Source organism: Pongo abelii, chromosome 7 (genome assembly GCF_028885655.2).
Source record: "Pongo abelii isolate AG06213 chromosome 7, NHGRI_mPonAbe1-v2.0_pri, whole genome shotgun sequence".
Classification (NCBI taxonomy): Eukaryota; Metazoa; Chordata; class Mammalia; order Primates; family Hominidae; genus Pongo; species Pongo abelii.
The window spans coordinates 89,149,060-89,176,653 of NC_071992.2; the positions used below are offsets into that span (position 1 = coordinate 89,149,060).

Consider the following 27,594-nt stretch of genomic DNA (forward strand, 5'->3'; position numbering starts at 1 on the left):
TCACCATGTCAGCCAGGCTGGTCTTGAACTCCTGACCTCAAGTGATCCACCTGCCTCGGCCTCCCAAAATACTGAGATTACAGGCATAAGCCACCGTGCCTGGCCAAAGTGTCTTGTTTTGTTTTTAAGCCTTTGATCACTCTCATTTACAGTAAGTGTTTGAAGAGTACATTCTAAATCATTTTTCTCTCTTCCTTTACAGGAAGTGCTCAAATGTTAAGCACACACACACAAAAAAAGAGGAAACAGTTGGATAGGAACTCAGAAATCATGTGACTGATGACTAAGTTAAATCTTTTCTGCTTACTGAAAAGGAAGAGTCTGATGATTAGTTACTGATCCTCTTTGCATTTGTAAAGCTTTGGAGATATTGAATCATGTTACCATTTCTGTTTTTTTCCACCCTGTTTTCTTCCATATTTACTGAAGCTCAGAAGCAGTATTGGGTCTGCAACTCATCCGATGCAAGTATTTCATACACCTACTGTGGTAAGTAAAACCGCAAAACAAATAATTGTAGCATCAACTATTTTGAGGGTAAGTTTTCACAAGAACCTTACACTGTTGTGGCTGGAACACAGGAAACATTAGTGTGTTCCAGCTGCTGTGGCGGACGCCACCAGCAGGAAAAGCAATAGCTGGCAGCTGCCCTGTGAGAATGTTCTTGACTACTCACAGAGCTTGTGAGTCTCTAAACTGTGTTGTGCTTGACCTCCAAGTGCTTCTGTTCCCTGCGTCATCTTTCTCTACCCTGAGCCCAGTTTTGTGTTCTGCCAATTTTTAATAAAACCATCTGCTTCTGAGCTTTCACCTCAGCCTCGACACTTACTAGTTCTTCTTCTTGAGATGGTAGAGCAGTCCCAGCTGCTTCCTGGAGTTGATTTCTCCTCTAAGCTGTGACTCTTGAGTGCTCTTGGAATCATCTCCCTAACTGGATGAAAGCCTGGTTCTGTCACTAGCTGTGTGACCTTAAGCAAAGTACTCCAGCCTTTTTAGCACTGAAGTGAAAGTGATTTTATAGTCTACTTGATAAGAGTGTTGTGAGGTGAAGTTTTTTAGCATAGGGTCACATAGAGACAATACTCTAAATTTTTTTTTGGAGTCAGCCATACTATTCACTGGCTAATACTATTCACTGGCTGTATCACTGTCCCCTGCCCCAGCTGCTCATTAGCAAGTGTCCTCGGGTCTGAAGGCACAGTGTCAGGCCTGACAGCTGTTTTGGTTCGGTACTTTCCACCGTGCTGCTTACCATGGGTTGGCTGCCCTTTTCCACCCACTAGCAATATCTGGGAGGTTTAAAGTGGTGCTTCCCAAAATACCAGTTCTTTGAGATTCTTTTGGGAAAATAGGATCTATGACCTAATCATCTGGGAGAGATTTACAGATGTACTTTGGGTTCTGAGAAGTTCTGCAATAAAGGCACCTGTTTAATCCCATTTTCAATTTCATTTGTTATTTGTTTGTGTTTTAGTCTGGAGTGTATGTTAACTCTCTTGAGAAACATGCTCTGCCAAATGCTAATATAAAGTGACTTTCGGGAAATTGGGATAATTGCCACATGTGAGGAGGAGACTTAGGAGTGTGGCCAGTCACACACCGTGGCCCTTCTTCTCCTGGTGGGTTGCACTGAATTCCGTCCAAACGTATCTCTAAAATCTCTCCATGCTACAAGATCCTTTTGCATTCCCCTCTTCCAGCAAGCCTCCTACTCTACTTGGCCCCCACTTCCCTCTCCTCCTTTGGCTCTTTTGTACCATGTGCGAATTATGCCACTCTTTGTGTGTGTGTGTGTGTGTGACAGCATTTCGCTCTGTTGCCAGGCTGGAGTGCAGTGGCGTGATTTCGGCTCACTGCAACTTCTGCCTCCCAGGTTCAAATGATTCCCATGCCTCAGCCTCCTGAGTAGCTGGGACTACAGGTGCACACCACCACACCCAGCTAATTTTTTTTTTGTATTTTAGTAGAGACAGGGTTTCACCTTGTTGACCAGGATGGTCTCAATCTTCTGATCTTGTGATCCGCCCGCCCCGGCCTCCCAAAGTTCTAGGATTACAGGCGTGTGCCACCTCACCCGGCTTATACCACTCTTTATATGGTCTTTATGGATATAACATTTTGCATTATTATTTAGCTTTCAATCTTTTCTTAACAATAACTCAATTTATCTTTTTAAAACATTTCACATTTTATCTTATTTTATCATTTATTTTTGAGACAGGGTTTTGCTCTGTTGTGCAGGCTGGAGTAAATGGCATGATCTCCACTCATTGCAACCTCCACCTCCCTGGCTCAAGCCATCCTCCCAGCTCAGCCTTCCAAGTAGCTGGGACTACAGGCACGTGCCACCACAGTTGTCTAATTATTAATTAAATAATTTTTTTTTTTGAGTTTCGCTCTTATTGCCCAGGCTGGAGTGCAATGGCATGATCTTGGCTCACTGCAACAACCGCCTCCTGGGTTCAAGCAATTCTCCTGCTGCAGCCTCCCGAGTAGCTGGGATTATAGGTGCCCACCACCACACCCGGCTAATTTTTGTATTTTTAGTAGAGACAGGGTTTTGCAATGTCGACCAGGCTGGCCTCCAACCCCTGACCTCAGGTGATCCGCCCACCTTGGCCTCCCAAAGTGTTGGGATTACAGGCGTGAGCCACAGCAGCTGGCCTAATTATTAATTTTTTTGTAGAGATGAAGTCTTGCTATATTGCCCAGGCTGGTCTGGAACTCCTGGGCTCAAGTGATTCTCCCACCTTGGCCTCCCAAAGTGCTGGGATTACAGATATGAGCCACTGCACCTGGCCTAAAATTTCACATTTTAATCATTTTTGAGTATTTGGCTCAATTGTGTTAAGTATATGCACATTGCTGTGAAACCGTCACTGTTGGTGTATCTTTTGATTTGACTTTCTAGTTTTCTTTTTTCTTTGAGACAGAGTCTCATTCTGTCGTCTAGGCTGGAGTGCAGTGGTACAACCTCAGCTCACTGCAACCTCTGCCTCCTGGGTTCAAGCGATTCTCATGCCTCAGCCTCCTAAATAGCTGAGATTACAGGTGTGCACCACCATGCCTGGCTAATTTGATTTGACTTTATGAAGGAGGATCTTCCTTGTTTCTCTCTGAGAAACCTGTGGTCCTTTCCTGCTGCCCCACTGACAAAGGGACTGTGGGCAAGCCACTGGAATACACATCTACAGCAAGATGCTGCTTGCTGCCATCCCCACTGCCATATGACTGCCTTCCCGGCCTGAGAGAATCCATCCTGCCCGGCCAAAAATGCATCACCTGTGGGAAGCACTGATTCCTCTAGGTACTATTGTGAGGGTGTTGGTGACAACAACCTCTGATTCACTGTGATGATGATTTCCATGAAAAAGAAGAGATAGATTTCCATTTGGTCAAGCTGCTGGGCATCTAAGTGTATGTTTTTTTAAACACAGAGTCTTGCTCTGTCAGCCAGGCTGGAGTGCAATGGTGGAATCATGGCTCACTGCAGCCTCAAACTCTGAGGATCCAGTGATTTTCCTGCTTCAGCCTCCCAAGTAGCTGGGACTACAGGTGTGCACCACCATGTCTGGCTAATTTTTAAGTTTTTTGTAGTGATGGGGTTTTGCCATGTTGTCCATGCTGGTTTTGAACTCCTGGACTCAAGCAGTCTTACTGCCTCAGCTTCCCAAAGTGCTGGGATTACAGGCCTGAGCCATTGATTCTGGGCTACAGTGTCTTAATTAGTTCAGGTGCCGTAACAAAATACCACAGACTGGATGGCTTAAACAACAAAAATTTATTTTTTCACAGTTCTGGAGGCTGGAAGTCCAAGATCAAGGTGTCTGCATAATTGGGTTCTCCTGAGGCCTCTCTCCTTGGCTTGCTGCTGTGTTTTGAATTTTGTGCCCTTGCAAACTCATATTGAAATTTAATTGCCATTGTGATCATATTAAGAGGTGGGACTTTTAAGAGGTGATTAAGCCATGAAGGCTCTTCTCTCGTGAATAAATTAATGTCATTATTGAGGGAGTGAGTTTCTTATAAAAGGACAAGTTTAGCCCCCTTATGTCTCCTGCTTTTGCCCCCTCTTGCCCTTCTGCTCTTCCACCATGGGATGAAACAGCAAGAATGCCCTTGTCAGATACCAGCACCTTGACATGGAACTTACCAGCCTCTGGAACTGTGAGAAATAAATTTCTGTTCTTTATGAAGTACTCAGACACCAATAATCTGTTATAGCAGCACAAAGTGGACTAAGACACTTGCAGCTGGCTGCTTTCTCACTGTGTCCTCACATGGCCTTTCCTCTGTGTGTGCACATCCCTGGCATTTCTTTGTGTGTCCAAATTTCCTCTTCTTATAAGGACACCAACAAGATTGGATTAGGGCCCATCCTAACAGCCTCATTTTAACTTAATTACCTCTTTAAAGGCACTGTCTCCAAATGCAGTCACATTCTGAGGTACTGGAGCCTCAACATGTGAATGGGGATGAGGGGAATGAGGACACATTTCTGTCAGTCCATAACATACAAAAATGGCAAAAATTAGCTGATTTATTCTCCCAATTTTGGAAAAGGCAAAAAATTGGGTGGGTGAGTTGGTTCCCAGGGTCTTAGGCATATGCTCTCCTATGATCCTGAGTCATTGGTCTCAGTTCTAATCTTTATTTATTTATTTTTTGCTACAGATGGTTAGAAAATCCAAGGAATTAATAGATTATTTAATGAAACCAATATTCTCTGAGCATTTAGCATGCACCTACTCTAGGAACTGAGGAGATAAGTGAATTAACAACAAAGACAAAAGTCCCTGCCCTTATGGATTCAGTAAAATATTCAGCATGTCAGATGGTGGTAATTGCTGTGAAAGAAAAATAAGGCTGGGGGGTGCGGGGTAGAGGGTGCAAAGATGCAAAGATGGAGAAGATAGGGGGTTGCATTTTAAATCAGGATGGCCAGCCAGATGTGATGGCACTCACCAGTAGTATAGCCCAGCTACTCAGGAGGCCGAGACAGGAGGATAGCTTGAGCCCAGGAGGTCAAGGCTGCAGTGAGCCATGTTTGTGCCACTGTACTCCAGTCTGGGCAACAGAGCAAGACCGAACCTGGCTAATTTTTAAATTTTTTGTAGAGACAGTGTCTTGCTGTGCTGCCCAGGCCAGTCCCAACCCCTGGGCTCAAGTGATTCTCCTGCCTTGGCCTTCCAAAGTGCTGGAATTACATGCATGTTCCACCACACTAGGCCTAAAACCTGTTCCTTCCTTCCTTCCTTCCTTCCTTCCTTCCTTCCTTCCTTCCTTCCTTCCTTCCTTCCTTCCTTCCTTCCTTCCTTCCTTCCTTCCTTCCTTCCTTCCTTCCTTCCTTCCTTCCTTCCTTCCTTCCTTCCTTCCTTCCTTCCTTCCTTCCTTCCTTCCTTCCTTCCTTTTTTCTGAGACAGAGTCTTGCTGTGTCACCCAGGCTGGAGTGCAGTGGCGCGATCTCAGCTCATTGCAACTTCCCAGGTTCAAGCAATTTTCGTGCCTCAGCCTCCCAAGTAGCTGGGACTACAGGCATGCATCACCATGCCTGGCTATTTTTTTCGTTTTTAGTAGAGATGGGGTTTCACCATGTTGGTCAGGCTGGTCTTGAACTCCTGACCTCAAATGATCCACCCACCTTGGCCTCCTAAAGTGCTGGAATTACAGGTGTGAGCCACTGTGCCTGGTCCTGGCTAATTTTTGTATTTTTTTTGGGATGGGATTTATTTTTTTGAGATGGGGTCTTGCTCTGTCACCCAGGCTGGAGTGCAGTGGCGCGATCTTGGCTCACAGCAGTCTCTGCCTCCTGGGTTGGCATGAAGCGATTCTCCTGCCTCAGCCTTCTGAGTAGCAGGGATTACAGGCGTGCACCGCCATGCCCGGCTAATTTTTGTGTTTTTAGTAGAGACGGGGTTTCATCATGTTGGTCAGGCTGGTCTCGAACTTCTGACCTCAGGCAATCCACCCGCCTGGGCCTCCCAAAGTGCTGGGATTACAGGCATGAGCCACCATGCCCGGTCTGTACTTTTTAGTAGAGACCAGGCTGATCTTGAACTCCTGATTTTAGGTGATCAGCCTGCCTTGGCCTCCCAACGTGTTGGGATTACAGGCATGAGACACCATGCCTGGCCTTAAACCTGTTTCTGTCTAAGTCTTCTCCATCTCATCATCCACCTAATTCGTTAGGCCCCAAACCAGAAGTATCCTTAAGTATCTCTTTCCCTCACCTATTACATTATTGTATTAGTCATTCCTGTTTTCATGATCTCCAGATTCTATTCTATATCCAAGTGCTTCTCACTGCTCTCTAACACTCATGCCACATTTGTTTCTCCTTGGCCTCTACAAAAACCTCTTAAATTGCCCTCCCTCTGCTTCAGTTCTTGCCACCATACAATCTATTCTTGACACAGAGGCCAGAGAGATCTTTGCAAAATGAAAATAAGTTAGATAATGTGACCCCTCCTGCTGAAAATCCTCCAGTAGCTTTTCACTACAATTAGAGTGAAATCTCAACTTTATACCAAGACCTCCAAGGCTCCTCAGGATCTTGAAGCAATACTAACACTACCTAGAGTTACAGTCAGATCCCAACCATCAGGGGGTCCTTCCCACAAGTTTTCTTCCCACATCAGATGCCATGTGCAAGCCCTAGGTTGACACCTGTGGTTCTCACTGGCTATAAATTGGAGGTTCCCCTTTCTTGGGTTTGATCATTGTTAGACTAGCTCTCAGAACATAAGGAAACACTCATTTATGTTTACTGGTTTATTATAAAGGATATTATTAATACAAAGGATACAGACGAATAGCCAGATGAAAGAGATACATAAGGTAAGGTGCAGGATAAGGGGACCAGAGTGTCCATGTCCTCTCTGGTCGCACCATCCTCCTAGCATCTCCATGTGTTCATCAACCCAGAAGCTCTCCTAACCCTGTCGTTCAGAAATTTTTATGGCGGGGTTCATCATGTAGGCATAACCGAATGTTAACTCTGTCTGTAGCCCCTCTCCCCTTCCTGCAGGATGGGAGGTGGGGCTAAAAGTTCCAAGCCTCTCATCATGGCTTGGTCTTTCTTGTAACTGGCCCTTATCCAGGAACCCACCAAGAGTTACCATTAGAAAAAAAGATGCTGCTATTGCCCAGGACAGTCCAAGGGACTAGAAGCTCTGGGCAAGAAATTGGGATCAAAAACCAAATGTTATGACAAAAAATTCTCTTACCACTCCCATTGTTCTGTAAACTACAAGGGTTTTAGGATCTCTGTGCCAGAAACTGGGGCAGAGACAAAATATATATTTCTTATTATATCACAATATCACAAATTCTGTATACATGTTATAGTTATTTTTTTCTAGTTCTGTAAAAAATGTCATTGGTGCCAGGCATGGTGTCTCATGCCTATAATCCTAGTGCTTTGAGAGGCTGAAGTGAGAGGATCACTTGAGGCCAGGAGTTCAAGACCAGCCTAAGCAATATAGTGAGGCCCCATCTCTACAAAAAAATGAAAAAAAAAAAAATTCACTGGATGTGGTGGCATGCACCTGTAGTACTAGCTACTCAGGAGACTGAGGTGGGAGGATCACTTGAGCCCAGGAGTTTGAGGTTGCCCTGAGCTATGATTGTGCCACTACACTTTATCCGGGGTGACAGAGTGAAATCCTGTCTCTCTCTCTCTCAAAAAAAAAAAAAAAATGCCATTAGGATTTTGATAGAGATTGCTTCAAATCTGGATCTGTAGGACACTTTGAATGGTATGAACATTTTAGCAACATTGTCTTCCAATCTATGAGCAAGGGATATCTTTCTGTTTCTTTTTGTCCTGTTAATTTCTTTGATCAATTTATTTTATTGTTTTTACTATACAAGTCTTTAACTTTCTTAGTGAAGTTTATTGTATTCCTCCAGTACTATTGTAAATTTGATTGTTTTTCTAATTTCTTTTCCAGATAGCTTGTTATAATTTTTTTTTTTGAGGCAGAGTCTTGCTCTGTTGCCCAGGCTGGAATGCAGTGGCGTGATCTCAGTTCATTGTAGCCTCCACCTCTTGGGCTCAAGCAATTCTCATGCTTCAGCCTCCCGAGTAGTTGGGACAACAGGCACCCACCACCACACCTGGCTAATTTTTTATTTTTAGTAGAGATGGGATTTTACCATGTTGGCCAGGCTGGTCTCACACTCCTGACCTCAGGTGATCCACCCTCCTCGGCCTCCCAAAATGTTGGGATTACAGGTGTGAGCCACCACACCTGGCAATTTTAATTTTTTTGAAACAAAGTCTCAATCTGTTGCCCAGGATGGAGAGCAGTGGCACAATCTTGGCTCACTGCTGTCTTGACCTTCTGGGCTCAAGTGATCCTCCCACCTCAGCCTCCTGCGTAGCTACAGGTATGCACCATCACATCCAGCTAATTTTTGTATTTTTTGTACGGACGGGGTTTTGCCATGTTGTCCAGGCTGGTCTTGAATTCCTGGACTCAAGCGATTCTGCTCTCTTGGCCTCCCAAAGTCCTGGGGTTACAGGTGTGAGCCACTGCACCAGGCCTGATAGCTTGTTGACAGTATATAGTAACATTACTGATTTTTGTAGGTTCATTTTATTCCCTGCAATTTTGCAGAATTCATTTATTAGTTCTAACAACCTTTTTACATTTTTATTTTCTTTAAAATTTTTTAAAGTTTGTAATAGAGACAGGGTCTTTTTATGTTGCCCAGGCTAGTCTTGAACTCCTGGCCTTATGTGATCCTTCCACCTCTGCCTCCCAAGGTGCTGAGATTATAGGCATGAGCCACCATGTCCAGCCAGCTGTAACAATTTTTAATGAAGTCTTTAGGGATTTCTATATATAAGACTATGTCATCTGCAAAAAGATAATTTTACTTCTTCCCTTCCAATTTGGATGCCTTTTTTTTTTCTTGACTAATTGCTGTGGCTAGGACTTCTAGTACTATGTTGACCAAGAGTGGTGAGAATGGACATCACTGCCTTGTTCCTGATCTTAAAGGAAAACCTTTCAGTTTTTCACCATTGAGTATGATGTTGACTGTGGGTTTTTCACATATGACCTTGTCCTCAAAGTCCTAGCCTATCTTAATGATCTATGAAATGCCTTTCAGGTCATTCTCCCATTGTCTTGATGTAGAAGAACACTTGGCTCCCTTCTATCCATACTAATTTTGTCATTGAATTTTACTATAAGTGGCCAAAAGAAGCCATGCAGCACCTTGAGCACTTTCCTGCTTATCTATTTCTTCTACCAGATAGTGTAGATCCTTGCTCTTAAGTTCCACTTTTCACACAGTTTTAGGGAACAGACACAAGTCCATCAAGTTCTTTGCAACTGTGTAGCAAGGATGGCCTTTACTGCAGTTTCCAATACCTATTTTTCATTTGTGTCTGAGGCCTCATCAGAATTGCCTTTACCCTCCACATTTCTACCAACATTCTGATTATGACCACTTAAGTAATTGCTAGGAATTTCCACACTTTCCCTATATTTCTTCCCTTCTTCTGAGCCCGCATCAGAATTGCCCTTAATGCTCTGTTCATGGCAATATGGACTTTTTTCTAGCCTGTTCCTCCAAACTCTTCCAGCCTCTGCCTATTATCCAGTTTCAAAGCTGCTTCCATATTTTTAGGTACCTGTTATAGCAACACCTCACCTCTCTGGCACCAATTTTCTATCTTCATCTGTTTTTTGCTGCTATAACAGAATACATAAGACTGGGTAATTTATAATAAACAGAAATTTATTTGGCTTATGGTTCTGGTTGTTGAGAAATCCAACATTGAGGCATTGCATCTAGCAATGGTCTTCTTGCTGCATCTCATGGCAGAAGGGCAGAAGGCCAAAAGGGCACTTGTCAGGGGTGGGGAAGGAGGCTATACTCATCCTTTCATCAGGAATCCACACCCACAATAACTAATCCACTCCTGCAACAACAGCATTAATTCATTCACAAGGGCAGAGCCCTCATGAACTGACCACCTCTTGGAGGTTCCACCCCTCAACACTCTTGCATTGGGGATTAAATTTCCAATGCATGAACTTCAGGGAATGCATTCAAACCACAGCAACACCTTATAGTTATGACAGTCTGTTTTAAGCTAATAACAACTTAAATTGAATCACATATAACAACTCTACACTTTAGGAGTTGGAGACCAGCCTGGGCAACAAAGAAAGCCTCTATCTCTAAAAAAAAAAAAAAATTTTTTTTTTTTTTTTTTTTTGAGACAGTCTTGCTCTGTCATACAGGCTGGAGTGCAGAGGTGTGATCTCAGTTCACTGCAACCTCCACATCCTGGGTTTGAGTGATTCTTGTGCCTCAGCCTCCCGAATAGCTGGGATGACAGGCACATGCTGTGCTGACATGCTCAGATAATTTTTGTATTTTTTGTGGAAATGGGGTTTTGCTATGTTGGCCAGGCTGGTCTTGAACTCCTGACCTCAAACCATCGGTCCACCTTGGCCTCCCAAAGTGCTGGGCTTACAGGCATGAGCCAGCACACTTGGCCTCTACAAATTTTTTTTAATTAAAAACAAAACAAAAAACAGGCCACATGTGGTGACTTATGCCTGTAATGCCAACATTTTGGGATGCTGAGGCAGGAAGATCACTTGAGTCCAGGAGTTCAAGACCAGCCTGGGCAACATAGTGAGACCTCACCTCTACAAAAAAAAAAAAAGAAATTAGCTGAGTGTGGTAGTATGCACCTGTAGTCTCAGCTATCGGCAAGAGGATCACTTGAGCCCAGGAGTTAGAAGCTGCAATGAGCTATGATTGCATCACTGTACTCCAGCTTGTGTGACAGAGCAGACCGCCATATTTAAAAACAAACCAACAAACAAAACTATTTCATTGGGCTTCTTGGATTTGTATTTCCATTTTCTTCCCTAGATTTGGGAAGTTTTCAACCCTTCCTTCCTTCCTTCCTTCCTTCCTTCCTTCCTTCCTTCCTTCCTTCCTTCCTTCCTTCCTTCCTTCCTTCCTTCCTTCCTTCCTTCCCTCCCTCCCTCCCTCCCTCCCTCCCTCCCTCCCTCCCTCCCTCCCTCCCTCCCTCCTTTCTTTCTCTCTCTCTCTCTTTCTTTCTTTTTCTTTCTTTTTGAGACAGAGTCTTGCTCTTTCATCCAGGCTGGAGTGCAGTGGCATGATCTCGGCTCACTGCAACCTCTGCCTCCCAGGCTCAACTGATTCTCATGCCTCAGCCTCCTGAGTAGCTGGGATTATAACCATTATTTCTTTGAATAAACTTTCTGTAGTCTGTTCTTTTTTTCTTCCACTTCTGGAACTCTCATAACGCATATATGGTTCTGGTTGGTGGTGTCTCACCATTACCTTAAGTTTTCTTCACTCTTTTAAATTATTTTTTCCTTTTGTTCCTCTGATTGAATTCTTTTCCAGTGACCTCTCTCTGAGTTCACTGATCCTTTCATCTACTTGGTCTAGTCTGCTGCTGAACCCCTCCAGTGAACTTTTTAGTTAAGTTATTGTGTTCCTCAGCTCCCTGATTTCTTTTTTTTTTTTTTTTTTGAGACAGAGTCTTGTTCTGTTGCCCAGGCTGGAGTGTAGTGGCACAATCTCGGCTCACTGCAACCTCCGCCTCCTGGGTTCAAGTGATTCTCCAGCCTCAGCCTCCCAAGTAGCTAGGATTACAGGCACATGCCACCACGCCCAGCTAATTTTTGTATTTTTTTTCATAGAGATGGGGTTTCACCATGTTGGCCAGGCTGGTCTAGAACTCCTGACCTCAGGTGATCCGCCCACCTCGGCCTCCCAGAGTGCTGGGATTACAGGCATGAGTCACCGTGCCCAGCCTCCAGCTCCATGATTTCTGTGTGGTCCTTTAAATGTTTTCTTTCTTCTTGTTGAAATTCTCACTGCATTCATGTATTGTTCTCTTGACCTCAGTGAGCATCTTTATGAGAGGTATTTTAAATTGTCTGTCAGGTAAATCATATAACTTCATTTCCTTAGTGTAAGTGAGGAAGATTTGTCTTCCTCCTTTGTTTGAAACATCTTTGCCTGATCTTTCATTTTCCTTGTCTCTCTGTTTGGCATTTACACATTACAAAGCAGACATCTTTTTCAGTCTTCACAAATTGGTCTCACACAGGAACATACCCACACCTATTGTTGTGGGAATCAGGAGGACGAGAGAGACCTTGGGGAAAGCAAGAGGATCTTTATTGAATGCACTCAGACCCAGTGGACTTAAAATCCAAAAACTGGGCCCTGAACAAGGACAGCACTTGACTTTTATACACACTTCTAAAAGGGGGTGGGCTAGCTTGAAGCAGGCTTACAGTGGCATGAAAGCAAGGATACAGAGGTGGAACAATTAATCCAATTGTGACAGGTTCATAACTCAGGACTATACATGAACATTGCTGTGCAACCCAGATGTCTGTTATCTAGGTTTTGCTCAAAAGAGCCTTGCACTGGTTTATCTCATAACCTTCACCATGGTGCCCAGACGGCTGTAGTTCAGGCCTGCTCAGGCTTCTCACGACCTTCGCTGTACTTCTTAGGTAAAACAGAATACTTGAAGTTTCTAGTTAGAGAGAACAAGAATCTATAAACTCATATCATAAAAGAAAGGAAAATTTGTTTTTCCTCTCCCTATGTTGAGGGAGTGCTGGGAGAGTCTCCAGAGCACATTCCTTTGTGTCCTATCTTCTCAGATAGTGTTTATCAAGACTTTTCCTGGGTCTGGGCCTTGCCTGCTACTGCCTTTGAGATGAGTCAGCCTAATACAGAAAAGCTTATTTCTTTCTCTTTTTAATTTTCTTTTTCTTTCTTTCTTTAATTTCCCACTTCACTATTAGCCTGGTTAGAGATTCCAGGGTCCTCTACCAACTCTTTCTCACTTCAGGGAGATGCAGGCAGCTGTGTTTTTTTGTCCACCTATTCTGTGCTGAGCCAGAGATGGGGTGGTGGAGGGAACTGTGGCATCTACCAGCCCAAGCTGCTTTTTCCATTCCCCTGCCAGGCAGCTAGAGACTATGCCAGACCTGTCAGAACTCTAGGACTGATGAGAAAGATGTAAGTTCTTTGGGAATCCCCAGAGAAATTGGGATGCTGGATGCATGGATTAACTCTTTCCCTCCCCAGGAGAAAGCTGAGAGCTAAGATTTTTCATCTGCTCACTCTGTGCTGAGCAGAGGGGAGGATTAGTGATGCCTATCTGTGCAAGCCACTGCCTTTATTCTCCCCTGGGTGGTAGACTGTGCCAGACTCATCAGAGCTTCAAGACTGGCAAGACAGGAGCCAGTCCTCTGGGGAGCCCTTGTGAAAAAGTTGGGGTCCTGGACATGTGAAACAACTTCTATCCTCCCATGGGTGGAGCTAGGAGCTGGTCGGGGGGGTCTCTTCCTGATTGTATGACACCACACCAGGGTAATAACCTCTGGTTAGAGAATGTCCCAAGTCTCCCTACTGGCTTTGTTGAATCTGGTTTTGTGTTCTCCTTGGGTGCAGGAGTCTTTCAATTAGTTTGATTTCTCATAAACGGAATTTTTCTGTAAATTGTTGTGTTAGTGGAGGCAAGAAGAGTTCAGGGCTTCTGATTCTGCCACGTTGCTGATGTCATTCTTCTGGGGAGATATTTTCAATCATCATCAATTTTTCTTATTTTATAATTTTAATGCAAGATTCATCTTAAAAGGCTGATATTCAGAATACTATACTTATTGGAGATGATTTGTAGTAATTTATTGACATTATCTTTATTGCTTTTAGATAAAATGCAATACCCAATTTCAATTAATATTAACCCGTGTATAGAATTGAAAGGATCCAAAGGATTGTTGCACATTTTCTACATTCCAAGTAAGTTCAAATTTTTGCTTTTATAGACCAATCAAAGGAGTTAAGAAATATCAGTGATAAATGATTGTTTTTCAAATATACTTGTATTCGTTATCTATTGCTACGTAACAAATTACCACGATCTTTGTGGCTTAACACAGCACACCTTTATTATCTCATCATCTTTGTTGATCAGTATTCTGGGCATGGCTTACCTGTGTCTGTTTCAAGGTCTCCCATAAGGCTACAATCAAGGTGTTTGCCAGGCTGGAGTCCCTTCTGAGGCTCAACTAGGAAATATATACTTCTAAGCTCACGTAGCTGTTGTCAGTATTCAGTTGTTAGTATTCAGTCCCTTGCTGGCTGTTGGCCACCCGTCAGTTCCCTACCACATGGGCATTTGCAATATGGCTGCTTGCTTTTTCAAAGCCAGCAAGGGGGACAGTCAGCTAACTAGGCAAGTCACAATCTTACATAGCATAATCATGGAAGTAGCACTCCATCATCTTTGCTGTGTTCTATTGGTTAGAAGCAAGTCACTAGGCTAGCCCATACTATTGGGAGAGGATTACACAAGAACATGTGGGTAGAAATGGAAATAACTTCAGCTGTCCAACAATCTTACAGGTATATCTTTCGTCAATCATTAGCTATAAGTAATATTGGGTTTCCATTAGTCAAAGATCTGTGTGTGAGCAAGCCAGGACTTTAATATTTTTTAAAGATGGTCTTTCTAGAGAAAAATACAGTAATAATGGGATGACAGAAGGCCATGTGTTTTGTTTTGCTTTGTGTTGTGTCTTGGTTTTCCTCTCTATGACTTTGCTTGTTATCAGCTTAGAAAAAACTAACGCAGGTGGGGTGATAGCATGGGGCTGTATCTCAGCCTCTGTGCAGACACAAAACTTTTTCCTCTCCTACCAGTTACCCAACATTGTTTATTGCCTGTAAGCTCTAGAATCCCAGAAAACTTTAGTTTTAATCTTTATCATCATCATTATCACCATAATTTACAACCTAGTTTAGATTTGGAGCTTGTTTTAGATTAATACTTTACAGAGTAGTTTTACATAAATAAGCTTAAACATTTTCCCCCTGATTTTAGTTCTCTGGCTTACCAGAAAAATGAAAAACAGCAACAACAAAATCCCCAAAACTGAGAACCCAGGAATGGTAGACAACAAACTTGTGTTCTAATTTTCATGATTCCAGTTGTTCAACCTGTTTTTTTGACACTCTGTATCTGCATTCATTTATTCACTAAAAAAATGCTTAGTAAATTGTAAGTATCATGCTAGGCACTGTGAATTCATTGATAAGAATTCTCTCTCTCTCTCTCTCTTTTTTTCTTTTGAGATGGAGTCTCTGTCTGTTGCCCAGGCTGGAGTACAGTGGCATGATCTTGGCTCACTGCAGCCTCTGCCTCCCGGGTTCAATCCATTCTCCTGCCTCAGCCTCCCGGATAGCTGGGATTACAGGTGCCCACAACTACGCCTGGCTAATTTTTGTATTTTTAGTAGAGAAGGGATTTCACCATGTTGACCAGGCTGGTCTTGAACTCCTGACCTCAAGTGATCCACCCGCCTAGGCCTCCCAAAGTGCTGGGATTACAGGCGCGAGCCACTGTGCCCAGCCAATAAGACATTCTCTTGATCTTCAGGAATCCATCAGTGCAATAGGAGATAATATGGTATACTGCAGATAGTATGGTATAAGTGAAGTGATAGCAACAGGGCTTAGTGACAGCACAGAGCAAACGATGATTAACTCTATTTCCTCCACTTTCCTGGCCAAAGATAAAATAAATAATCTAAAGTTTTGCTTGGCTAAGGCTCTACAGTTTCTTCTTTTTTCCTAGGTTCTGTTTTCTGGTCTGTTGGCAGGTTTTACCCCTACACAATTGGCATAAAGGATGATTTACACAATGAATAATCTCACTTTCAAGTGAATCCCTTGCCTTTACACACAGGAAACAGGTTGTATCTTTCCAGGCCAAGATAATAAGACAGTATGAAATCATTTAGAGTTCTCTGAAAAGCAGACACTAAGAAGGAATTAGGCTAGAGATTTCTGGGAGGAAACGCTTGTGAACAATAAAGGGGAGAGGAAGCCAGAGTAGGCTAGGAGAAAATTCAGATTGGGGTGCAGGTCTGATACCTTTGAAAAGAGAGTAGGGAGGAAGGAGAATTAAGTAGGATAATCCTCAGACCAGAATGCATCCCTGAGACACTCTTGGCCTGGGCAAAATAGGAAGCCCCAGGGCAGAATGACTGTCGTAGTCCCATGACAGGCAGGAGTAGCCTGGCTCTAGGGTCCTTGCAGTGCTGGATCATTATAAGAGCAGCCTACGAGAGGGTGGCCTCTGGCTGAGTGCTGAGATAGATGTGAAGGTACGGCAGCTGCAGGCTGTCTGCCAGCTACTCTCCTCACAGCAGCTGCTTTTGAAGGGAAATTTGAGGGACATACCTCAATGGCCATCACAAATGTTTTATAATTTCTCACTAAATATGACATTTATATAACAAATTATATTAATTCAGTAACAAAATAATTATTCAGTCATATTTTTATAGCGCAATTATGTTTCCATAGAGTATACTATAATGTTGGTATAAAGTATGAGACCACATTCATGGAAATCAATCTTATTTTTATGGCCTCATTTCTGCTTGAATTCAGGAAGAGATACAAGTGCAAACTTGAACCAAAAATAGGTTGAGAATGGAAATGATATCTTTTGAGATGTCATAGCCTTGCTAGTAAATTATTTGTATATTATTAACTGATTGACAAATAAAACTGGAGCATAAGCTTCCTTCAAGGTTATTTCTGGAAGTTCCTGGAATTGTCTTTGGTAAGCTAAAAAATAGTCCTCTTTTATACCACGTGACAGCCACCGTGTTTCTTTTCTTTTTTTGAGACAGAGTCTCACTCTGTCACCCAGGCTGGAGTGCAGTGGCGTGATCTCGCCTCACTGCAGCCTTCGCCTCCTGGGTTCCAACGATTCTCCTGCCTCAGCACCCCAGTAGCTGGGATTACAGGCGCCTGCCACTGCACCCAGCTAATTTTTGTATTTTTAGCAGAGATGGGGTTTCGCCATGTTGGCCAGGACGGTCTCGAACTCCTGACCTCAGGTGATCTGCCCGCCTCAGCCTCTCAAAGTGCTAGGATTACAGGCGTGAGCCACCGCGCCCAGCCCGTGTTTCTTGTCTCTCACTCCAACACCCATATTGACATCCCCGGCCTGCTGAGCCACAGAAGTGGTGTCTCATTGTTGCCATTGTTCGTGTTCTTAACATGACCACAGTGGTGTCCAAGGCCAAGGAGTTTCTCACAAAGTAAACTATTGAGTTGTCAAAGCAGGACTTCCCTTCCTGGAGTTATTGAAGACTGGAATCATGCTGTGTTTCACGAAGAAATGGAAGAAGGTCCTTTGCCCTGCATTGTCACTGGACACCACAGTGGTGCTGTCTTGTGCTTCTGTGTCTCCAGGAATTCCTTGTGAAAATGGTCTTTCAACTTCTACACACAGCACTGCTTTTGGAGAAGTTCAAGCCCAAGTCCATGGAGTAGGCCATGGGATCACTGTTTGAAACAGACCCCATGATATTCTTCTCCACACCCTACCCTGAAAGTTGAGAAGTGAAGACAAATTAGGAAAGTTGGTGGTGCTTCAGGTTCAGAGCAATGAGGGCCTGCATGAAGGCAGCGCGGTAATGGGGATGAAAAGGAGGTTAGAAAGATTTACTGGGACTGGGAATTCTAGTGCCAACTTGGTGATGAAGAGGAGGAAATCACTTTTAGACCCGTTGGGTGAGGTAACTGGGCAACATTTGAGTAGAGATATTGAATAAATACATGGGATCAATGCTCAGGAGAAAGGCTGAGACTAAAGTTGACTTGAGAATTGTCACCTTATGTGGTACTTGGCCTGAGAGAGTGTGCAGAGTGAAAACTGAGGAGAACTGAGGATAGATCCTGGAGAAATCCAGGAGTCGATGAAATAGACTGAGGAAGAGGAGTCAGAGAGATTGGAGGACACCTGGAAGAGAGTGGTTGCACCAACACCAAAGAAGGTTTAGGGAAGGGAGCAGGCAGTTCTGTTAAGCATAGCCAAGTTCAAATTAAAGTTAGAAAAGTTGTCTTTTGATTATGGTTACAATGAGTCATGGTGATCTTACTAGGAAAATATTTTCAGTGAGGTCGTGGTTGCAAAATTGTTTTCATTATGAAAAGGATTGTGCATCTTTTTTGGCCAGGCATGGTGGCTCATGCCTGTAATCCCAGCACTTTGGGAGGCTGAGGTGGGTGGATCACGAGGTCAGGAGTTCAAGACCAGCCTGGCCAAGATGGTGAAACCCCATCTCTACTAAAAATACAAAAATTAGCTGGGCACGGTGGCAGGCGCCTGTAATCCCAGCTACTCGGGAGGCTGAGGCAGGAGAATTGCTTGAACCTGGGCAGCGGAGGTTGCAGTGAGCCAAGATTACGCCACTGCACTCCAGTCTGTCTCAAAAAAAAAGAAGAAAAGAAAAGAAAAGAAAGAAAAGGATTGTGCATCTTTTTCATTTGGGCCAACTGAATAAGTTGGAAGAGTTGAGAAAAATGCATTGATTACTGGAATTTTTCTTTTTTTTTTTTTTTTTTTTTTCTTTTATTATTATTATTATTATTATTATTATACTTTAGGTTTTATGGTACATGTGCACAATGTGCAGGTAAGTTACATATGTATACATGTGCCATGCTGGTGCGCTGCACCCACCAACTCGTCATCTAGCATTAGGTATATCTCCCAATGCTATCCCTCCCCCCTCCCCCCACCCCACAACAGTCCCCAGAGTGTGATGTTCCCCTTCCTGTGTCCATGTGTTCTCATTGTTCAATTCCCACCTATGAGTGAGAATATGCGGTGTTTGGTTTTTTGTTCTTGCGATAGTTTACTGAGAATGATGATTTCCAATTTCATCCATGTCCCTACAAAGGACGTGAACTCATCATTTTTTATGGCTGCATAGTATTCCATGGTGTATATGTGCCACATTTTCTTAATCCAGTCTATCATTGTTGGACATTTGGGATGGTTCCAAGTCTTTGCTATTGTGAATAATGCCGCAATAAACATACGTGTGCATGTGTCTGTATAGCAGCATGATTTATAGTCCTTTGGGTATATACCCGATTACTGGAATTTTTCATGGTAGTTGGAAATAGGGAGATCATGAGGAAATTAAAAAATAGGCATACATTTAATTTTTCATGAAAAGATTCTATTTTATTCTCAAGAAAGATTTCATCAGAACTCCTAGAAAGTTGATTGTCTCACTGTCCTTCCTTTCCTTTTCTTTTCTTTTGAATTTTCTAGGAGAACCATAGAACCAGACATTTTATGTCTTTATTTGATAGTTTTCTCAATGAAGTTATGAAGGCTCTTCTGTTTTTAGGCAGAGCATGCATAGTTTTACCGTGGAACATTGTATTTGATTATGATTTACTAGTTGTCCTCTCAGAACTTCAGTTTTCTCATCTGCAGAAGAAAAGTAATAATACACATCTTGTAGATAGTTGTGATGATTAAATGAAATAATGTAAGAAAAGCACAGGGCCCCTTTTAACTATACAATAAATGTTAATTACTATGTATAAAAGAATCTACTATTTGAGGGCCTAATGGGATTTTTTCTTTTAAAGGGAGAGATTTAAAGCAATTATATTTCAATCTGTATATAACTGTCAATACCATGAACCTTCCAAAGCGCAAAGAAGTTATCTGCCGAGGATCTGATGACGATTACTCTTTTTGCAGAGCTCTGAAGGGAGGTAAGTATTCAGTTCATATTACTTTTAGAATAGGAAATAATTCTTTATGAAAATGTTATGAAAATTAAATACATTGAAAATGGGAAGTTCCTTTTCTGCTAATAATTCTTTTTCGATCCAAAGTTTTTACTTTTAGCAGCTTAAATAACATTTTATAACTATATACTTGAACTGTTAGGATGACACTTATATGATTTGTATTATTAATATTTTTCATAGTAACACACCAGATTTTCTATACAGTCATCGGTTTCTTCAGTGACTTCTGCCTTTATATTTCTCCTTGGAATTATTTACAGAATAATAACATTCAGAAATTAGGACCCTTACAGAGATCTTGCACCAAGAGATAAAAAAATAAAAAATAAAAATGAATTAAAAAAAGGAATTACCACTTTAGAGCTATATTCCACCTTTTCCATTTACCAGCAATGTGACTTTTGGGATGTTATTAATATTTAACCTTTCTTGGCCTCATTTTCCTCAGCTATAAAATGGGAAAGTAAAACACATCATACATAGTTTTAAGAATTAAATTAGAGAATGTTTGTTAAAAAGAAAAGCCTACTACAGTGTTCATAATAAGAATCCTTCTTTTGTTACGAATTTTCCAGTTCTGTCATCTTTATAATGAGGGAACTGATGTTTGCAGTGGCTCAGTAATGTGTCCATGGTCATTTGGAGAACTAGTAACAGAGCAGCCTCCTAACTCTAAGACATGACTCTCCTACTGTGTCACGCTTTCTCTTTGGAAAAAAAAAATCCGTTAGCAGATTACTGTTTTTTTTAAACTGTGCATTTCTTTTACACAATCTCTGTGGAATTACATTGATATTTTACCTGAATCTTCAAAGTTTCTCTTTCTTGAGACCTCAGAGGTGTCAGACTCAAATCAGCTTGTCTACTTCTTCTCTCTCTCCTCCCACTTTCTTCCATAAACATCTATTGAAACTAATTTGAGCAAGTCATGATTTACGTTCTGGTTATCTGAAGTTGAATGGTAGGATCTCCTTCCTCAGAAAGTCACTCTGGGGAAAACTGGATTGCCATTTGCAGAAGAATGAAACTGGACCCCTAGCTCTCAACCACATACAAAAATCAACTCAGGATGGATGAACAACTTAAGCATAAGATCTGCAATTATAAACATACTAGAAGAAACCTAGGAAAGATTCTTCTGGACATTGGTCTAGGCAAAGAATTTATGACAAAGATCTCAAAAGCACAGGCAATAAAGACAAAAGTAGACAAATGGGATTTAATTACATCAAAAAGCTTCTGCATAGCAAAAGAAATAATCAACGGAGTGAACAGACAACCTGTAGTATATGAGAAAAAATTTGCAAACTATTCATCCAACAGGGGACTAATATTCAGAATGTACAAGGAACTCAAACAACTCAACAACAACAACAGAAACAAATAACCCCATTAAAAAGTGGGAAGAGTGGCTGGGCGCAGTGGCTCACGCCTGTAATCCCAGCACTTTGGAATACCAAGGCAGGTGGATCACGAGGTCAGGAGTTCGAGACCAGCCTGGCCAACATAGTGAAACCCCATCTCTACTAAAGCTACAAAAATTAGCCAGGTGTGGTGGCATGTGCCTGTAGTCCCAGCTACTTGAGAGGCTGAGGCAGGAGAATCACTTGAACCAGGGAGGTGGGGGTTGCAGTGAGGCAAGACCATGCCATTGCATGCCAGCCCAGGTGACAGAGTGAGACTCCATCTCAAAAAAAAAAAAAAAAAGTGGGAAAAGGACATGAATAGACATTTATAAATACTTTTCAAAAGAACAGATAGAAATTGCCAATAGATATATTAAAACATGCTCAACATCACTAATCATCAGGGAAATGCAAATTAAAGTTGCAATGAGGTTCTTATTTCCAGGAGCCAAGATGGCCGAATAGGAACAGCTCTGGTCTACAGCTCCCAGCGCGAGCGACGCAGAAGACGGGTGATTTCTGCATTTCCATCTGAGGTACCGTGTTCATCTCACTAGGGAGTGCCAGACAGTGGGCGCAGGTCAGTGGGTGAGCACACCGTGCGCCAGCCGAAGCAGGGGCGAGGCATTACCTCACTCAGGAAGTGCAAGGGGTCAGGGAGTTCCTCTTCCAGGGGTGACAGACGGCACCTGGAAAATCGGGCCACTCCCACCCGAATACTGTGCTTTTCCGACAGGCTTAGGAAACGGTGCCCCAGGAGAGTATAGCCCGCACCTGGCTCAGAGGGTCCTACGCCCACGGAGTCTCACTGATTGCTAGCACAGCAGTCTGAGATCAAACAGCAAGTCGGCAGCGAGGCTGGGGGAGGGGCGCCCGCCATTGCCCAGGCTCGCTTAGGTAAACAAAGCAGCCTGGAAGCTTGAACTGGGTGGAGCCCACCACAGCTCAAGGAGGCCTGCCTGCCTCTGTAGGCTCCACCTCTGGGGGCAGGGCACAGACAAACAAAAAGACAGCAGTAACCTCTGCAGACTTAAATGTCCCTGTCTGACAGCTGTGAGGAGAGCACGCAGCTGGAGATCTGAGAACGGGCTGACTGCCTCCTCAAGTGGGTCCCTGACCCCTGACCCCTGAGCAGCCTAACTGGGAGGCAACCCCCAGCAGGGGCAGACTGACACCTCACACGGCCGGCCAGGTACTCCAACAGACCTGCAGCTGAGGGTTCTGTCTGTTAGAAGGAAAACTAACAGAAAGGACATCCACACCAAAAACCCATCTGTACATCACCATCATCAAAGACCAAAAGTAGATAAAACCACAAAGACAGGGAAAAAACAGAGCAGAAAAACTGGAAACTCTAAAAACCAGAGTACCTCTCCTCCTCCAAAGGAACGCAGTTCGTCACCAGCAATGGAACAAAGCTGGACGGAGAATGACTTTGACGAGCTGAGAGAAGAAGGCTTCAGATGATCAAATTACTCCGAGCTACGGGAGGATATTCAAACCAAAGGCAAAGAAGTTGAAAACTTTGAAAAAAATTTAGAAGAATGTATAACTAGAATAACCAATACAGAGAAGTGCTTAAAGGAGCTGATGGAGCTGAAAACCAAGGCTTGAGAACTACGTGAAGAATGCAGAAGCCTCAGGAGCCGATGCAATCAAATGGAAGAAAGGGTATCAGCCCTAGAAGATGAAATGAATGAAATGAAGCGAGAAGGGAAGTTTAGAGAAAAAAGAATAAAAAGAAACGAGCAAAGCCTCCAAGAAATCTGGGACTATGTGAAAAGACCAAATCTACGTCTGATTGGTGTACCTGAAAGTGACGGGGAGAATGGAAACAAGTTGGAAAACACTCTGCAGGATATTATCCAGGAGAACTTCCCCAATCTAGCAAGGCAGGCCAACATTCAGATTCAGGAAATACAGAGAACGCCACAAAGATACTCCTCAAGAAGAGCAACTCCAAGACACATAATTGTCAGATTCACCAAAGTTGAAATGAAGGAAAAAATGTTAAGGGCAGCCAGAGAGAAAGGTTGGGTTACCATCAAAGGGAAGCCCATCAGACTAACAGCGGATCTCTCGGCAGAAACCCTACAAGCCAGAAGAGAGTGGGGGCCAATATTCAACATTCTTAAAGAAAAGAATTTTCAACCCAGAATTTCATATCCTGCCAAACTAAGCTTCATAAGTGAAGGAGAAATAAAATACTTTACAGACAAGCAAATGCTGAGAGATTTTGTCACCACCAGGCCTGCCCTAAAAGAGCTCCTGAAGGAAGCGCTAAACATGGAAAGGCACAACCGGTACCAGCCACTGCAAAATCATACCGAAATGTAAAGACCATCGAGACTAGGAAGAGACTGCATCAACTAACGAGCAAAATATCCAGCTAACATCATAATGACAGGATCAAATGCACACATAACAATATTAACTTTAAATGTAAATGGACTAAATGCTCCAATTAAAAGACACAGACTGGCAAATTGGATAAAGACTCAAGACCCATCAGTGTGCTGTATTCAGGAAACCCATCTCACGTGCAGAGACACACATAGGCTCAAAATAAAAGGATGGAGGAAGATCTACCAAGCAAATGGAAAACAAAAAAAGGCAGGGGTTGCAATCCTAGTCTCTGATAAAACAGACTTTAAACAAACAAAGATCAAAAGAGACAAAGAAGGCCATTACATAATGGTAAAGGGATTAATTCAACAAGAAGAGCTAACTATCCTAAATATATATGCACCCAATACAGGAGCACCCAGATTCATAAAGCAAGTCCTGAGTGACCTACAAAGAGACTTAGACTCCCACACATTAATAATGGGAGACTTTAACACCCCACTGTCAACATTAGACAGATCAACGAGACAGAAAGTCAACAAGGACACCCAGGAATTGAACTCAGCTCTGCACCAAGCAGAACTGATAGACATCTACAGAACTCTCCACCCCAAATCAACAGAATATACATTTTTTTCAGCACCACACCACACCTATTCCAAAATTGACCATATACTTGGAAGTAAAGCTCTCCTCAATAAATGTAAAAGAACAGAAATTGTAACAAACTGTCTCTCAGATCACAGTGCAATCAAGCTAGAACTCAGGATTAAGAATCTCACTCAAAACCGCTCAACTATGTGGAAACTGAACAACCTGCTCCTGAATGACTACTGGGTACATAACGAAATGAAGGCAGAAATAAAGATGTTCTTTGAAACCAACGAGAACCAAGACACAACATACCAGAATCTCTGGGATGCATTCAAAGCAGTGTGTAGAGGGAAATTTATAGCACTAAATGCCCACAAGAGAAAGCAGGAAAGATCCAAAAGTGACACCCTAACATCACAATTAAAAGAACTAGAAAAGCAAGAGCAAACACATTCAAAAGCTAGCAGAAGGCAAGAAATAACTAAAATCAGAGCAGAACTGAAGGAAATAGGACACAAAAAACCCTTCAAAAAATAAATGAATCCAGGAGCTGGTTTTTTGAAAGGATCAACAAAATTGATAGACCACTAGCAAGATTAATAAAGAAAAAAAGAGAGAAGAATCAAATAGATGCAATAAAAAATGATAAAGGGGATATCACCACCGATCCCACAGAAATACAAACTACCATCAGAGAATATTACAAACACCTCTATGCAAATAAACTAGAAAATCTAGAAGAAATGGATAAATTCCTCAACACATACACCCTCCCAAGACTAAACCAGGAAGAAGTTGAATCTCTGAATAGACCAATAACAGGAGCTGAAATTGTGCCAATAATCAATAGCTTACCAACCAAAAAAAGTCCAGGACCAGATGGGTTCACAGCCGAATTCTACCAGAGGTACAAGGAGGAGCTGGTACCATTCCTTCTGAAACTATTCCAATCAATAGAAAAAGAGGGAATCCTCCCTAACTCATTTTATGAGGCCAGCATCATCCTGATACCAAAGCCTGGCAGAGACACAACAAAAAAAGAGAATTTTAGACCAATATCCTTAATGAACATTGATGCAAAAATCCTCAATAAAATACTGGCAAACAGAATCCAGCAGCACATCAAAAAGCTTATCCACCATGATCAAGTGGGCTTCATCCCTGGGATGCAAGGCTGGTTCAATATACGCAAATCAAAAAATGTAATCCAGCATATAAACAGAACCAAAGACAAAAACCGCATGATTATCTCAATAGATGCAGAAAAGGCCTTTTACAAAATTCAACAACCCTTCATGCTAAAAACGCTCAATAAATTAGGAATTGATGGGACGTATCTCAAAATAATAAGAGCTATTTATGACAAACCCACAGCCAATATCATACTGAATGGGCAAAAAGTGGAAGCATTCCCTTTGAAAGCTGGCACAAGACAGGGATGCCCTCTCTCACCACTTCTATTCAACATAGTGTTGGAAGTTCTGGCCAGGGCAATTAGGCAGGAGAAGAAAATCAAGGGTATTCAATTAGGAAAAGAGGAAGTCAAATTGTCCCTGTTTGCAGATGACATGATAGTATATCTAGAAAACCCCATTGTCTCAGCCCAAAATCTCCTTAAGCTGATAAGAAACTTCAGCAAAGTCTCAGGATACAAAATCAATGTGCAAAAATCACAAGCATTCTTATACATCAATAACAGACAAACAGAGAGCCAAATCATGAGTGAACTCCCATTCACAATTGCTTCAAAGAGAATAAAATACCTAGGAATCCAACTTACAAGGGATGTGAAAGACCTCTTCAAGGAGAACTACAAACCACTGCTCAAGGAAATAAAAGAGGATACAAACGAATGGAAGAACATTCCATGCTCATGGGTAGGAAGAATCAATATCATGAAAATGGCCATCCTTCCCAAGGTAATTTACAGATTCAATGCCATCCCCATTAAGCTACCAATGACTTTCTTCACAGAATTGGAAAAAACTACTTTAAAGTTCATATGGAACCAAAAAAGAGCCCGCATCGCCAAGTCAATCCTAAGCCAAAAGAACAAAGCTGGAGGCATCACACTACCTGACTTCAAACTATACTACAAGGCTACAGTAACCAAAACAGCATGGTACTGGTACCAAAACAGAGATATAGATCAATGGAACAGAACAGAGCCATCAGAAATAATGCCACATATCTACAAGTATCTGATCTTTGACAAACCTGACAAAAACAAGAAATGGGGAAAGGATTCCCTATTTAATAAATGGTGCTGGGAAAACTGGCTAGCCATATGTAGAAAGCTGAAACTGGATCCCTTCCTTACACCTTATACAAAAATCAATTCAAGATGGATTAAAGACTTAAACGTTAGACCTAAAACCATAAAAACCCTAGAAGAAAACCTAGGCATTACCATTCAGGACATAGGCATGGGCAAGGACTTCATGTCTAAAACACCAAAAGCAATGGCAACAAAAGCCACAATTGACAAATGGGATCTAATTAAACTCAAGAGCTTCTGCACAGCAAAAGAAACTACCATCAGAGTGAACAGGCAACCTACAAAATGGGAGAAAATTTTCGCAACCTACTCATCTGACAAAGGGCTAATATCCAGAATCTACAATGAACTCCAACAAATTTACAAGAAAAAAAAAACAACCCCATCAAAAAGTGGGCGAAGGACATGAACAGACACTTCTCAAAAGAAGACATTTATGCAGCCAAAAAACACATGAAAAAATGCTCACCATCACTGGCCATCAGAGAAATGCAAATCAAAACCACAATGAGATACCATCTCACACCAGTTAGAATGGCAATCATTAAAAAGTCAGGAAACAACAGGTGCTGGAGAGGATGTGGAGAAATAGGAACACTTTTACACTGTTGGTGGGACTGTAAACTAGTTCAACCCTTGTGGAAGTCAGTGTGGCGATTCCTCAGGGATCTAGAACTAGAAATTCCATTCGACCCGGCCATCCCATCACTGGGTATATACCCAAAGGACTATAAATCATGCTGCTATAAAGACACATGCACACGTATGTTTATTGCGGCATTATTCACAATAGCAAAGATTTGGAACCAACCCAAATGTCCAACAATGATAGACTGGATTAAGAAAATGTGGCACATATACACCATGGAATACTATGCAGCCATAAAAAATGATGAGTTCATGTCCTTTGTAGGGACATGGATGAAATTGGAAATCATCATTCTCAGTAAACTATCGCAAGAACAAAAAACCAAACACTGCATATTCTCACTCATAGGTGGGAACTGAACAATGAGAACACATGGACACAGGAAGGGGAACATCACACTTCGGGGACTGTTGTGGGGTGGGGGGAGGGGGGAGGGATAGCATTGGGAGATATACCTAATGCTAGATGATGAGTTGGTGGGTGCAGCGCACCAGCATGGCACATGTATACATATGTAACTTACCTGCACATTGCGCACATGTACCATAAAACCTAAAGTATAATAATAATAATAATAATAATAATAATAAAAGAAAAAAAATAAATTAATTAATTAATTAAAAAAAAAAAATAAAGTTGCAATGAGA

The 27,594-nt window shown here is 42.3% G+C and overlaps 1 protein-coding gene across 2 annotated transcripts in view; it reads left to right on the top strand.

Annotated features, from left to right (window-relative positions):
• Positions 1 to 268: 268 nt before the first annotated feature.
• LY96 (lymphocyte antigen 96) overlaps positions 269 to 27,594 on the top strand; it is a 48,149-nt gene continuing 20,823 nt past the window's right edge. For both annotated transcript variants that reach the window (XM_063726695.1, XM_002819183.5), the window contains exons 1-3: positions 269 to 489; positions 13,747 to 13,836; positions 19,507 to 19,635. In XM_063726695.1, the coding sequence (XP_063582765.1) occupies positions 378 to 489; positions 13,747 to 13,836; positions 19,507 to 19,635 (331 nt within the window). In that variant the 5' untranslated portion in view covers positions 269 to 377. The remainder of the gene's footprint in view (positions 490 to 13,746; positions 13,837 to 19,506; positions 19,636 to 27,594) is intronic.